Raw genomic sequence first — 16098 nt, 5'->3', positions numbered from 1 at the left:
GAGTCACTGAAGTCTCTCCCTTGCCACCAATATATGGATGTAATTTTCTTGGAAATTGTTCCCTTCATTATATTGCTGATAAAATATTTTTGTAAAAAAAGATTGGTGAAGAAGGAGATTAGAACAGAATGCCAAGTGACATCATCCCCAGTTTTCATTAAGTCTGAAGAGTTTGTGTTCTGGGCAGAACCTAGAAGGGAGATTTCTGTACAACAGAAAACACACAGGAGAAAATTTCAGAAATCCAGCTGGATTCTGGACAAGAGCATAAACTAACAGCACAGCGGCATCTGCATTTATCACCTTCCTTGCATTGCGTGCCAAGTGGCATGGATGTTTTGTTGAAATGGCTCAGTTAGATTTTTCCAGCTCTATTCTACACCTGCCCCCACCACCTCCCCCCGCCCCATCCCTGACTTCTTGCTCATCTTTGGGCCACATTTAAAACAGGCAAGAGTTCTGCCTCTGTCTGGCAGCTGAGGTTTGCTCAGCAGTGAGGATCAAGGAATGGCTCTCAGAATGACTCAGCCCCGCCCACCTCATTCCCTTGCTCGGCACCTTAATTCTACAAGGGAAAATAATTCAGACAGCGGTTTGGATTTTCCTCTCACAGAGCACCTTGTGGGCTTGCCCTGGTGGTGAACTGGTTGACGATCAAGGAGATGGAGACCTTGGGGCTGCTGATGGCTGCTTCCATCTGGCTGGGGTAGGGGGGGCAGAGAGCCCAGAGGCGGCTCATCTCGCCAGGCTGGGAGAGCTCAGAGACAGCCAGGAGGAAACCAGAGTAACCCACATTGTATTAGTTTCGTTTGTTTGTTTGTTTGTTTTGGAACTAAAAATATATTCATTCACAAGTCTTAAATCTAAGGAAGACTGAAGATACAAGAATGGCCAAAGACGTTCAGTGAGCAAAACAACATTGATGTTAAATAAATATACTAACAGCCTCAAGCTGTTAAAGGGACAAGGAGAAATATTGTACTGTGATGAAAGGAACAATCTACCCAACGATCCAATTTTTAGGAGATGGGCAAAACTTATGAATAAACAATTCACAGAAAAACATTACCGGTTCTTAACACAGATAAAAAGGCACCCTACCTCATTCATAAACTATACATAATTTAAAATTACACTTGAGTACCATTTTTCACTCTGTAAGATTGGCGAGTATTAAGAAGTTTGATAAAACGCCGTTGTCAAGGGTGTAGGATAATGCACTCCCTTATACTGCTGGTGGGGGCATAACCTTTATGTAACACACCATTTTAGAAAGAAAATGAAATCATGAAATACCATAACCCTCTGTCATGAACCGGATTAATTCCAAGAATGAAAAATTCTACTTGTTCATTTCCTTTTCTTTCCCACAAAACACATGCTTCTAACACGACAGGTATTTCATTTTTCCCGGGGGTTAGTTAGAAGTCTTCAGCTCAATGGCAAGTTGAGTCATTTTGGAGAACAAGAAACTCCAAGCATTGCTGAATACATCAGTTGGCCCAATAGAAACCATATCTCAAGTCATCCTAGCCCCAAGGACTCTCCAAATCTTGAAACTAGGACTTACCTTTTTCCAGAACAGTTTGCCCAGAGGCAGAGAGGTGGGGCCCCCCTTTTCCTTGGCACCTTCCTTTGCTATTTCAGTGGATGTAGAATTCTTGGCAGCCCCTTGGGGCTCCTGGGGCGTAACATTGCCTTTGTCTGACTTGAGGTCGGCTGAAGTGGCGGGTGACTTTTCGGCACCCTATAAGAGTTCAAAAAAATTAAAATGATCTCAGGATTTCAAAAGCAAAAGATCTCTTTTTTACAAATATGGACTGGGGTTATGCATGTCAACTGTTTTCTTCATAATTTTCTGTATTTTCCAAATATTCTACATGGATGTGGATTTGTGTTAAAATCTTGGAAAAAGATCAAGATATATTCCTTTTGCAGAAAAAAAATAAATATATAGAACCATTATGTAACATGTTTATGTAAGTAACGCATTAGGACTCAAAGTGATTGGAAGAGGCACTTGGCTGTTAGAATGTTAGGTCGTGTTGAGGACCCTGGTCTTCTTTCGACCATGGTTATGGCAGTAAAAATAGTCTGAACATGCACCTTCAGTACACACGTATTTGTTTACATGATAAAGATGTATTGTTTTACTAATCCAAATGTGAAATGAAAGATGGGTTCCAATAAATATACTTCAAAAAAGAAGTGCTGAAGTTTTCCTCTCACACTCTGCTTTAGAGATTACTATAGTGATCTATAGTCTACAAAGTTTAGTCTATAAAGATCTATAGTCTATAGAGTTTGTGTAAGGAACTCAGGGAAGAGGTTTGAGTTTGAAGAGCATCCACAACCCCCATTTCTTCACTTTTAGATGCCGCCTCCACATCTAAATTAGATGTGACTGGATGGATTGTAATTGATATAAAACTCCAAATGCTATTCACTCAGTCCCTCTTCTCTTTCTCTCCCCCACCTTCTCTCCCCTCCCCCCATCTCTCCCACTCTGAGTGGCCAGGCTGAGGTCCAATTCCAGGACATCTGATCTCTTCAGTGACTGGGCTGTCACTTCCATGCTCTGCCACCTCCTGACTCATGGGACAAAGGAAGAGTTAGGAGAGTTACAGTCTCCATTTATCTCGACGTGAGTGAACATTGCATTAAAAATTTTAACACTGGGCTCACCTGACCTAACCTCGTCATCTTAAGCATCTTCATTTTAATGATCCTTGGTCCAGGGACTTGTGACACAACCCTTTAAATTCCCAGGGAGGTCAGATCTTTGACTACATTTTCTGAATAAAAGAAAAAAAATCTGGCAGTAAAAACAGGGTGTGGAAAAATTCAGGACGTTTCAGAGTATTTTTGACGTTGGAAAGAGTCTTAGAGACCACCTGATCGAATGCCCGAATTTTCATGGATGGGGAAATTGAGGTCTACGATCTACCCTACACTAACCAGGGGCACAGTCTGGTCTCAGATCCAGACTCCCGGCTCCTATCTGGCGCTCTTTCCACACTGCACGTTGCCCCTCCAAAGGGAGTTCACAAATCATGTGAACTTTACTCTCTGATGTAAGACAGTATCTTCTGTGCTGACTTTTTTGACACTAAGAAGGAGTCATTTATTGAACAGATTCTATGTTCGAGTCAGGAGCTACAGGGCCAATGTATAGAAATGACTTTTGTGATAGGTGATCCTGGAATAATCCCAGTTCCATTTAAAAATGTATAAAACCGCATAATGCTAGGGTTTAAAATAACCTCTGCCTTGTATCAACAGTGCAATCAAAATGGCTGAGCTCAGACGGTTCTGCATTTATGCATGTTCCAAATGGTCTCGGACACCTGGTGCTGTTTTAGCTCTAGATGGTAATTAAATTAACAAGCACTGGTTGAAGGGGAAGTGCCCTCCACCAACTAGCTTGCTTGCTTTTCCAGAAAATAGGAGGAAAGTATTATGATTTATTCATTCACTCATAAAAAATGCATCGACTGCCTTCTATGACCTGAGATGCGTACTGAGTGCTGGGGTTACATGTCCTCATAGAGAGAGAGAGAGAGACACCAAACAAATAATTCCACAAATGTATGTAACATTTCAACTACAATAAGTGCTGTGGGGTGGAGGGAAGGATTTGGTGCTAAAAAAAAAAAAAAGGCTAAACTAGGAAATTCGATCCATCATGGCCATCAGGAAGGCTTGATAGAGAACGGGATGCTGTGCCATGACCTGAAGGGTGACTAGAAATTAGCTGCAGGAGGGAGGAGAAGCACAGCAGGCACAGGGAACAGTGTGTTCTCAGCGCCCTCAGAAAGCATCCGAGAGCCGTGATGGAAGCAGGAAGGAAGCGAGTGGCCAGGCGTGGTCCCCAACATCAACCCCCCTTCTGCTTTCTTGGGAAAATCCCCACTTGCTCAAGGGGTCCATGTTAGACCAAGAATCTGAGGTGGGGGGGCGTGAGGCTGACCTCACTTCTGTCTCTAAGAAAGGGTTCTTGTTGGCTTAAGGAAACCATCCATCCTGCTCATGTCATTACAGCAGATGCTCCATCGCTCCGCACTGCTTTGATTTAAATTCTGCTGCTTTCCTTTCTATACTTAGAGATGCCGTGTTACCTGACCAGCTCCTGGCTACCCCTTTGTATGTGCTCAGCCTACTCAGCCAAAGCCACATGGGGGTTACCAAAAAAAGCTAGTTCTGGAGTTCTAGACTTCTAGACAGGACGGGTCTAGTTTGCTTAGCCCATCACATGCCTCTGGTTTGGCTGGTTTTACCCTTTCCTTTTGCTCCCCTCAGCCTCCTCTCTCTCTCAGCCTCTTGAAGAGGGACTAGGGCCCGAGCAGACTAGGCACAGAGATGGCCAACTTTTAGCTCTGATGTAATGGTAACAATAAAAGGCACCAGTGCCAGGCACCGTTTTAAGCAATTGAACGTTCTAACAACAAACAGTCCTAGGAGGAAGGAACTAATTGTTATGTCCATTTTACAGTTAGGGAAATTTGGGTCCCAGGTGGTTAAATAACTTGCCTGTGATTGCACTTATAAGGCGACAGAGTTGGCATCTGAATCCAGGGAGTCTGATACCCAAACCCAGACTCTGAATAGCTACTCTGTCTACACTGCTTCCAACAGATCAAGGTCTCCCCACTCCATGTGCTGTTGTGTCCATCAGGGGATGGAACCGTTTACGCCATATGCATTCTCAGCCACAGCAATCTTAACTCCACGTGGGGGAGAGTTGGGGGGTGAGATTCCCCTTGTTCTTGGGGTGGTGTGTTATGGGCAACTTTTAGATGTTTATATTGCCTGTGGTCCTACTGAGGGCCACAGTAGGGCTTCCCTGGTGGCGCAGTGGTTGAGTCTGCCTGCCGATGCAGGGGACGTGGGTTCATGCCCCGGTCCGGGAAGATCCCACGTGCCACGGAGCGGCTGGGCCCGTGAGCCATGGTCGCTGAGCCTGCGTGTCCAGAGCCTGTGCTCCGCAATGGGAGAGGCCACAACAGTGAGAGGCCCACGTAACGCAAAAAAAAAAAAAAAAGAAAAGAAAAAGGGCCACAGTACATCAACAGATAAAGTGTAGCTGTTGTACTAAAATTCCAAGGGGAGAAGGGCAATTAGGGAGAAAATATCTAAAGAAGCTTCATGGCGGAGGGGTGATAATGGGAAAAAAGTTGAGAAACACATCTGTACTGATCAGTTTTGTTGGGAAATGGCCAATTCTCTTCGCTCTGGGAAGATACCCTGAGATCTTCGAAAAACATGACAAGGACATGACTCTATCATATGTATAGTAATATAATATAACAAATATATCTGTGTAGCTGTTGAGTATGCATCTCTCTGGCCAGAGTATGAGTTCTGTGAAGGTAAGGCTGTTATGTCTTAGTCACCATTACATTCCTACCTCCCATCAGACCCAGTGTCTGGCTCCAAACAGGCATTAAATAAATAACAAATTAATTGTACGAGAGGGGCCACAGAGAGCTACCCACATAGCATCCTGCCATGTCATGTTTCCATCCACCCACCCCCTCCCTACAGGGCTGTGGAGTCTCACACCCCCATGAGTCATCCTCTCCCTGCCTACTCATCTCCTCGCTTCCCAGAGAAGTGCCCCAAATGGTGTTCTGACAGCATCAACTGAATTCATACTCTTTGTCTGCATGACAGAGGAGATTACGAAAATTCTATCCATGTTTTTTGGAGACAATCCCCTGAGTAGGGTTGCCAGATTTAGCAAATAACAGTGAGACTATAGGATGTCCTGTTAAATCTGAATTTCAGATCAACAAAGAATAATTTTTTTGCCTAAGGATGTCCCAAATGTGGCCTGGAACATACTTAGATTTATACTCAAAAATTATTTGCTGTGTATCTGAAATTTGAATTTAACTGGGTACTTGTTATTTATCTGGCAACCCTACCCATGAAATTCTAATGTATTAGATTTGGAGATTGCCTATCAGATGACCTTACCTTCTTCCACAAGAAGTTTTCATCATTTTCACAGTTGAGTGTGGGAGAGGGGACGTGTTAGTAAGATGGAAACATTGTACCAAGAACCAAAAAACAATGAATGTGTGGCATAAGCTTATGAACCCTATGATATATTAGCTGCTAATATTTTAACTGCCTTACGGAGAGGGTGGGCATTGAGCAAACCTGAGTGGGGAGGGGAACATTTCTGGGCGTGGCAAAGACATCCTAAAACAATGTCCTGCTTTGTGTGCATGTGTCATGTCCAGCGTTTGCAGGTCGTGTGAAAAGGTTTTATTCTGAGGAACCGCATGTGATTAAGCCAAGAAAAAAAAAATTCAGATTCAGCAAAGAAACGCTGACCCCCTTATTATTTATAATAATAAACTTATTTCATTGATTAATGTCAGCCTTTCCTCTACTTTGAAACTAAGCAACTTCTTTTTATAGGAAGGAAAAAATTGACATACAAAGAAATGAACCGAGGAGTTAACCAGAATTGGTAACCACTGTATTTTTTTTTTAAGAGCAAAACTAGAAGATAACGTTTTATCCTTGAATTTGCTTGGATGTCTTCTTTTCTGTCCTAGGTCACACTGAAATCAAGGAGGATGAGTATCACACCTCCCATAATCATGCAACAAGGTTCATTGATGGACTCTGGCTGGTCAATTTTAATGGCCCTGTTTTCCTATCTTTTTGGACGACAGAACAACCAATTGAGGAAAAGAAAAACACTGTCCTAGGCATGAAGGTAAAAGCCAATGAGGGGCTTCCCTGGTGGCGCAGTGGTTGAGAGTCCGCCTGCCGATGCAGGGGACACGGGTTCGTGCCTCGGTTCGGGAAGATCCCACATGCCGCGGAGCGGCTGGGCCCTTGAGCCATGGCCGCTGAACCTGTGCGTCCAGAGCCTGTGCTCCGCAACGGGAGAGGCCACAACAGTGAGAGGCCTGCGTACCGCAAAAAAAAAAAAAAAAAAAAAAAAAAAAAAAAAAGCCAATGAGATCTACCACACTGCTGTATAAAGGAGAATTAAGAACATCTGGGAATTGTCCCCTTACTTTACTTTGACGTAAAAAAACAGACCGAATGTAACTCAAGGCAAAACCTTAGGTCTGTGTTACAGTATCCCAGAAAGGGTTGTTTCTTCTCCATCGTCCCAGTGGTTTTAGAATCCTCTCCTACCCCAAAAGTCAACTCAGTTGGCAGGACGTGAAGCCAACAATTTGGGGAAGCCCCAGGAATACTGAACTTGGGTGGTCCACTTGTGGGAGGGGAGAGATTCTGGAGGCACGAAATGAATGTCGTGATGAAATGCAGATCTGTGGGGGTCGGGGGAGAGGGAGTCATAGCGTCTTAAACTTTCAAGGCCCCCTACTCACTGAAGCACCCGTGGGAATTCAGCTAGATTCCTTTGTACCAGATCCATGACACACTTCACTAGCAGTTACCAAATGGTCGCCCACGTACAGTGGTACCACTTTTTAATGTTCCCTCCCCCATTGCAGTGTCTCTCATCCACCGCCTTGTCTCGTTACAGGACAAAATAACCCTGTATGGAAATCGAAGGGTGGCTTCATAACATAGTTTGTTTATGCAAATATAGATTCCGCTGGGAGAGCTCTCTATGGAGCTTTTATTTGCATACACAATCCTGGGACTATAACATCCAGCTGGGGAAGTTTTTCAAATAAGTTCATTCAACTTAATGGAGAATGGTGGATATTTTAAACAAATTTACAAGCATGCTGGCCCAAGTCAGGGGATCCTTTTAGTTGATGGTTTCAGACAAATACTGGCATTTTCGTAGACATTAGAAGAGTGAAATCTCCAAAACTCACTTCTCTGTTGTCTTTACTTCCCAAGAACGTGGAGACAGAACTTGCTCTGCCTTCATTCATTGTTTTGTTCTGCCTGGGCTTCCATTTGGGCTCAGTATAAGTTTAGTTAATACAGGGGAGAGACGGAACAGACCACAGGAAGACAGAATTGTTATCTTGAGGTTAGAAGGGCATTTCCCAAAGTATAGCAAGCATACCATTGGTGGGGTCAGAGATGGCCTTAGATTGTGCTATGATATTAAATAATATTAAAATCGTGGAAATACTTTTCCTTTTTCAATTCTCATCTTTCTAAGACCATTCGGGGGAAAATCTCAGTCTGGTGCTGGTAGAGAAATCTTTAACATTTCCCTACTGCTGGCTAATTGCCTTTTCATAAAGCTAGAAATGGCAATAGATTCAGAGCTTAACACAAGCGAGACAGCTCTTTTTTTATTGCCCATATAATGGTACATTCCTCTTATGAAAAATGATCTGCTTTTCCAAGAGTGATGTAATACAAAGTTTCTTTTACAGATATCTTTAAATAGGAAGTGAGTCAATTTCAATATAAAAATATCAAGTAAATAGTGTTATATCTGCCAAAAACGATGAAGGTGGTATGCAAACATTCAACATTTGGGAAACACTAGGTTAGAAGAATAATCTCAGAACCCTGGTCCACACTAGGAAAGTAGTCTGAGATGTTTACAATTATGGGGACTTAAAATCTCTGAAATTTGATTCACATAGTACTTAATTCCCCTCTAATGATTTCTACCACCCAAGGCTCTGCTTTCACTGGAGTGGAGCTGGCTGGATACAGGATGGGCACATGTGTCATGTGGTAAAGACCAGGGTTCTTATTTTTCCTCCTGTTTTAATAAGATACAGACCTTATGCCTAAAGAATTTTCTAAAGGCGAGTCCTAGCCTGGGGCTATGCAGATGCTTTTTCTTGGTGCCTTTAGCCTGGATCTCGGATGTCTTCTGCCCAGCTTGTCCATCACAGACACTTTCTGCTTTAGATGCCTTTTGGGCAACAGCAGTCACAGCTTAGAACTTTGTTTTTAAACAGAACGCATTTTTTTCTGTTGTTTTTAAGTGCAGTAATCCACTTTGTCAGTTAGCTGCCGGTATATCACCCCCATCTCCCAATCACAAGACATCATGTGAATGCTTTTCTTTTTCAAACTCTCAAAGACAGTTTGTTAAAGTGCAAATTCACAGTCTATTTCAGGTACATGTTGATTTTCAACACGGCAACCTATTTAAATGACCCAGATTAATGCAGCTCCATTTGCTAAAGACAATGACAAGATATTTAAGCTTTGTCTACAGAACATGTAATATCCAGGTGAAAAAATTTTAAAAATAAAAAAGATAATTCAGTTCCTACCAGATGATTTTTAAAAACCTAAATGCTATTGCCACGTGAAACAGAAGAAAAAAATACCTGAAGACAAGCAATTTATTTTTGCATCCTGGAGTCAAGTACTGCCACTAAATGGCTTTCATTCTCGAACTGATCTCCTCTTTTCCGGTATTAGAAACTTCAGGGAAGCAGTATCACCCACAAAAATTTCAACTGACTTCTAGATGGGCAGATCTCCTGGGCAAAAGATGTTTCTAGAGTGAGTCAGTCCACTGAGCCAAAGTGAGGGGAAATTGGAACTAAAATAGCCCAGCTACAACCATTCAGAATTGTTGACTCAAGTCACAAATGGCAGGGGATTTTGTGTGGGCAGCAGTGGAGTGTGCTAAAAATTGCCCAGGGCCAAATTAGAAGATGGACAAAAGTGCTGACATTTCAAAAGCATGAATCTGAGAACTTCAGTAGAAAAGATGTCAAGAAGACAAGTATGAGAACCAGGTTGGCAGAAAGAGGTCAGTCTGTGGGCATCACGGACAACCTACATTCACAAAACCCGCTTTTGAGATCCAGGTCCATCAGCAATGAGCGCATAGCTCTCTGGGCAGGGCCATGAGATTTTACCACCAGGTACTTTCAGCTGGGACCACATTCTGGGTGGGGGAAGAGGCTTGATGCGTGAGCAGCTAAAGGGAGTGAGGGCATCAGGTCACTCGGGAAGCCACACAACACACCCACATACCCCACTGTTTATAGCCTATTGTGCTGACTATGTGATTTCCAACAATGCAGGACACAGAACCCAAAGAGAAACATTCGGACCCAACCATTCATTGAACTTGACCCTAGCTGCCTTGTAGCAAATAAATAACCTTATGGGAAAATGCACGTAGATACCTCAGATATATCTTTTTTTCAATGGAAGAAGAAAATTCTAGAGGAACCAATCAGTAAAATACAGATGTAATCCTGATGCTCAGTCTGTCCTGCTGTGATTATGGAAATAGGGTTCACCTACATTTGAATAGAGCTCCATGGTTTACCAGGCACTATCACACCTTCATTCAGTCCTGGGGTTGGGGAGGTAGAATTTTTATTGCCCCAGTTTTACAGATGTGGAACTTTGGGTTCAGACAGGTTAGGATCACACAGCTATCAAGTAGCAGGACGGCAGCTCGAACACAGGTCTTCTGAGACAAATTCTAGGATCCTTTTCACAACTTAGCCCCTTCAAATATGGGGAGCAGATATACTGGGTTGGCCAAGCCATTTGTTTGGTCCCAGTGCCTTTCGAAGCACTTTCAGTTATCAAAAGGAGGACACAAGACATTTATCTGTCACCAAGTTAAATTTCCCTCATGATTCCCGTGAAATTTAAACCACGTGTTCTACGAAAGGAAATCGGTTCTCTCAAGTACAAAGGGAAAACATCTCTAGAAAGTAGTCATTCCAAACAAAATGTACTTTGAGGGGAACTGGCTGAATTTCTAGGATGAAGCGAAAACGCACACACGCTCTAGGGCATCCTAACCCCTCTACATGTTCCTTCATTTGGCAAGTGTCGACTGGTGACTACTTCATGCCACCAAGCAATTGCCGTTGCAGTGGAGACTAATTTTTTTCAAATTACATGAAAAACAAAGCAAGACGTATTTTTTAAAAACCAAAATCTAGCAGCTCACATCTGCTTTAAATTGAGTCTCATGACTTTCGCATTTCCAGTGGCTAACTTTTACCATATTCCCTGGGTCTCTCTACACACAACTAAAAAGACTAAGATGATATATAATTATTAGTATTCTGTTCTTATTCTGTATAAGAAATTGGTTTCTATGATATTATTTAGCCAGAATTGGCACATATTTCACACTTCCCACCAAAATTTTCATTAAAATACCATTAACGTAAGTGGAACATTTTAAAGACAATCTAACAGCACTATTAAATTGCTAAATATGTATATATGTGTGTATGTATATCACACGCACACAAAATTCAAAAAACAAAGACGCATACATAAATCCAAATCCAATTCTACACACAAACACAAATACAAACACACTTCAAATGACCTACCGTGTCTTCCAGATCTTTTTTTGTTTCAGCTTTGTTAGGCGAAACCTTAAAAGTTTGAGAAAAAACAAATGTTAAAAACCATAGCTCTGTAGGGTGTTTCTCTTTCTTTCTTTCTTTTTATTTTAGTTCCCCGACCAGGGACTGAACCTGGGCTCTGGCAGTGAAAGTGCCGAGTCCTAACCACTGCACCACTAGGGAATTCCCTATTTCATATTTTTATTTAGGGTGGTCCACTTCACTCTACAAGTAAGGAATGTAATGAGAAGTCCTTTTAATTTAGTAGAAACCCATGGACTTCTGGGTAATACCTAAGTATACATAAGTTAACAAAGTTAATATTTTATAATGAAATGCATCAGATCTTATACATTCACTAAGAGCTTGACCACATTCAAAACTGTCTCCTGGATGGCTACACACTTTCCAACAAGTCCACCACTAATCCAAACAAATGTACAACCCTTTGGTGTTTGTGGCACATTCGGTTGACTTTTTCTGTTTTATCTTTTGAAGTTGGTCTTGGCCTTTGGGAATAGCCCAAACACTTGGAGCTGTCTGTTTAATTATGCATTCACTCATTCAGCCCTTTTTTGAGTGTCTGGCAGGTGCCAAGCTGCGGGGTCTAAAGAGTCAGACAGGAGCAAGCAATGCAAGATGTGGGTCCCTGCCTCCACCCAGTCAAATGGGAGCTTTAGATGTAACAAGATAGAAAGTGATGTCTATAGTTTTATTTGCCATTTGAGTGGCAAAAACGCTTTGATAGGTCAGCAACTCAAGGAAGTATTTTCCAGTTATTTTTATGATCAATGACCATATGATATCCAATTGCGGTAGCATTCTACTACCACATAGCTCATGTAGTATAGTTAATCTCACAGTTCGCAGCAACTAAAGACTCCTTCACTGAAAGCCAGTTCCCTTACGAAGCACATCTTGTCCCTGTTCTCCAATGTCCCAGCTGCATCAAGCCGTTTAGAGCAATAACATTCAAGTATGCATCATTCTTAGATCTAACAAAACTTTTGAGCAACAAAACTTTTGAGGAATAGAATAGAAGAGGAGATGAAACTGCTTACCAGAGTTTTAAAGAAGCTCATGATGGAATTATTATTCTCTGTCTGGGGGTCCTCCTTTGCCACCTCCAGTCCTTCAGGGACCCCGGGGACAGAGCAACTCACAGTTGGGATTTCCTGTCCTTCGTCTCCCGTGCCGTCAGCTATGTCCTAGGAACAAGACAGAGTTTTCATGGTTGTAACTTGTTGAATGTGGACTCTCAAAGTAATATTTTTGCTTCGCGCCCCTGTCTCCCTTACCCCCTAATTCCAGCCATACTTCTTCTGCCCACGGGGGTGTAGAACAATCAGAAGCTTATGAGAGTCACTCTTCCTTCCCCGCCCCCTCTTTCTAACATAATCAGCATTTGCAGTTAGTTGGAGGGACATTGTTTGGAGCCAGAGGCTAACAAACACAGCAGTGCACGTTGCATCCCAAACAAAAACCCTTTTCTCCCAATTCTGCACAGAGGTTATGTATGATGCCAATATTTCGTGGTCTTCCAGTTTAATCATGGAAGATGCCTCTATTTGATTTCCCACAATCCCCATAGTGGTGAATTGTATCAACTGAAAAGAAAAGTACTGATGTTTTAAAATAATCATTCCGCTTTCAGGATCTGGGAGTTAACTGTGCGAAGGCTGTGCTATTGGGACGGATTTTCCTCTCTAACTCACGCAGGAGGGTGGGATGCATGCTGAATATCCTCCTTTTATCACGTTCACTCCCATGACCTTGGGCCAAGCCAGGTTACCTCAAACCCATTCATTCTTCAGGCTCGGGCTCAAGTTTATTTTCTCCACTGAAGTCTTTCTGGGTCACAGCACCCATGGAACCTACTCCCTTCTCTGAGTTTCTAGACCACCTCCTCCCACACACTCACTTGGCACGTGGGTTTACCCTAATGCCAAGGACTGGGCCAGAATAGCCTGCATTAAAAACGGGGTTATTGTGGAACAGTGATAAAAATGCATAAACACACTTCGGTGAATATTTTATTTATTTATTTATTTATTTTTATTTTTTTGCGGTACACGGGCCTCTCACTGCTGTGGCCTCTCCCGCCGCGGAGCACAGGCTCCGGACGCGCAGGCCCAGCGGCCATGGCCCACGGGCCCAGCCGCTCCGCGGCATATGGGATCCTCCCAGACCGGGGCACGAACCCGTATCCCCTGCATCGGCAGGCGGACTCTCAACCACTGCGCCACCAAGGAGGCCCTCGGTGAATATTTTAAAAAGTAATAATAATGCTTGTATCCCACAGGGTTTCCCTCAGCCCCAGCACTCCTTCTTAAATGGAGCAGTGCTTCTTGTGAAATGTCTCTTAAAGAGCTGGAACTTCATAAAGCCCAATGCAGATAGAAGCCATGGCCTTAACAAGCTTCTCGGTTTTTCTAGTTAATTCTGGGCAAAACGTGTTTTACTTGGGAAGAGATGAACTTTTAAACAGGTTCTAACATAACTTACTGTTCATATTAGAATAGAACTCTAATGAGTGGAACTTTTTATAATTCCTAGGTATAATTCGGATCCAGGTTGTTAAGTAGGTTGATGAGGAGGATGGCTGAACATTCTGTTTATAGCAGATAAGTGTGGTACACCTACAGGGGTGGTGAGGTTACTTTAGGTGGTGCACACACATGCACACATACATGTGCATGTACACACACGAGGTTAATCTTTAAAAGTGCTTTTTGGAAAGATATTTCTTTGGTACAATGGATATTTTTGCTTGGATGAAGTTGAGTAGAAAAGTTTTAGATAAAATGTTAAATTAAAAATATTACATGGGCTTCCCTGGTGGCGCAGTGGTTGAGAGTCCGCCTGCCGATGAAGGGGACACAGGTTCGTGCCCCGGTCCGGGAAGATCCCACGTGCCGCAGAGCGGCTGGGCCCATGAGCCATGGCTGCTAAGCCTGCGCGTCTGGAGCCTGTGCTCCACAACGGGAGAGGCCACAACAGTGAGAGGCCCGTGTACTGCAAAAAAAAAAAAAAAAAAAAATTACATAAATCAGGACTTCCCTGGTGGCGCAGTGGTTAAGAATCCACCTGCCAATGAAGGGGACGTGGGCTTGAGCCCTAGTCCGGGAAGATCCCACATGCTGCGGAGCAACTAAGCCCATGCACCACAAGTACTGAGCCTGCGCTCTAGAGCCCACGAGCCACAACTACTGAGCCTGTGTGCCACAACTACTGAAGCCCGCATGCCTAGAGCCCATGCTCCATAGCAAGAGAAGCCACCGCAATGAGAAGCCCATGCACCACAACGAAGAGCAGCCCCCGCTCGCCGCAACTAGAGAAAGACTGCACACAGCAACGAAGACCCAATGTAGCCAAAAATAAATAAATGAATTAATTAATTTAAAAAATATCACATAAATCATCAAGCAGGTGTTTGGAACATGAGCCATTATGAAAGTGGTACCAGGACTAAATCTAATGGAGAGGTGCCCCACTAGGCCTGATGGAGCTATTGCCTAGGAAATAGTTATTTATTTCCAACCACTCACCCTTCACTCAATAGCTTGATGGGGGAATTCTGACCATGTACAAACTGTACAGAGGCAACATGATATCAGCATGGGCTCTGAGGTCGGCCCGCCCAGACTCCACTCTCTGCTCCATCCTTCACACCAGTGCGATCCTGGGTATGTTCCCTGACATCTGTGCCTGGGTTTGCTCATTTGTAAAAGGGGAATCAGTAGCGCCTGCCTCTCAGAGTTGTTGGAGCGTAAATGGGATAATCCATCGACAGGATTTAGCGTGGCGTGTAGCATATAGTAAACATGCAGTGAATGCTAGCTATTATTATTATTATTATCATTATTGTTACTATCATAGTTTAAGTTACTGAGCCTTGTTCTGAGCCCGGTGAGATCAACAAAAATGAATCAGACACGTTCCTCTCTCGAGATGCTTACAGTCTCACAGTGGATAAAGGCCAGCAGAGGGGGATAAGTACTCGGATTAAAAGGTAAAAGAATTCCACTAGCCCACTTAGCCCTGCACAGCATTTTCAACCAGTATTAATGCCCAGACGCCACCCGGACCAATTCGATCAGAATGTCTGGAGGTGAGGCTCAGGTATCAGTATTTTTAGAGCCCCTGGGTGATTCCAATGTGCACCAAGGTTGAGAACAGCTGAAGTAGAGGGACAAGGAAGATGTGAAGGTGAGGCGGCGTCTGCCCTTGGCCCTGGAGCCTGAGCTACAGGTCGACATACAGAGGTGGGGGAAGGATGGCGTGCTGAGGAATTTCAGACAGAGGAAAGGGCGTGAAAGACATGTAGAAAAGGATGAGGTGGGGATGGGGGTGGAGAGGGTTTCAGGGGTAGATTGTTCAGGTCAACTGAGATACAGATAAAGGCAAGGTGGTTAGAGCAGGCCACCGGGAGTCACACTGAGCTTCCTCTCCATCTGCTGGGCGGCAGCTTATAAAGTAGGCGCTTTCTAGGTGGAAGGTTTCTGGGCTGGGGCTGGAGTGTGGGGCAAAGAGCCCCCGTAGCAGAAGAAGCAGTCGAGAGCTCTACTGGGGAACTTCGAGGTGGAGGAGGCCCCACCTATGACCCGGAGCCAGACCTCCTTTGGGTGCCCATGACAGAAAAGGTACAGATGGTCAAGAAAGGGTAGTGACAGCAGGGGTCCAGAAGAAGAGAGCTCTTTCCCCTCAATCCCTCCACCCTGAACTCGTACACCTCGGGGAGGAGGAGAAGAAATGAGGAGAAAATCCTACTCCTTCCAGACCTCAAGGGCCTCAGCCCATGGTCACATCAGAGTTTGATTTCAGAAAGAATTGGGGT

General features: G+C 43.7%; 1 protein-coding gene across 6 annotated transcripts in view; it reads right to left on the bottom strand.

Annotated features, from left to right (window-relative positions):
• BCAS1 (brain enriched myelin associated protein 1) overlaps positions 1 to 16098 on the bottom strand; it is a 101035-nt gene that overhangs the window by 36203 nt on the left and 48734 nt on the right. For 5 of the 6 annotated variants that reach the window (XM_060078132.1, XM_060078134.1, XM_060078135.1 and 2 more), the window contains exons 5-7: positions 12323 to 12469; positions 11247 to 11291; positions 1571 to 1747 (exon numbers count right to left, since the gene is read on the bottom strand). In XM_060078132.1, the coding sequence (XP_059934115.1) occupies positions 1571 to 1747; positions 11247 to 11291; positions 12323 to 12469 (369 nt within the window). Of the gene's footprint in view, positions 1 to 1570; positions 1748 to 8695; positions 8831 to 11246; positions 11292 to 12322; positions 12470 to 16098 lie in introns of all 6 variants that reach the window. The other variant, XM_060078131.1, reaches the window with a different exon arrangement.

This window comes from Mesoplodon densirostris, chromosome 16, assembly GCF_025265405.1.
Source record: "Mesoplodon densirostris isolate mMesDen1 chromosome 16, mMesDen1 primary haplotype, whole genome shotgun sequence".
NCBI lineage: Eukaryota > Metazoa > Chordata > Mammalia > Artiodactyla > Ziphiidae > Mesoplodon > Mesoplodon densirostris.
Note: the sequence above shows the minus strand (reverse complement) of the source record. Positions and strands in the feature narration are given on the sequence as shown.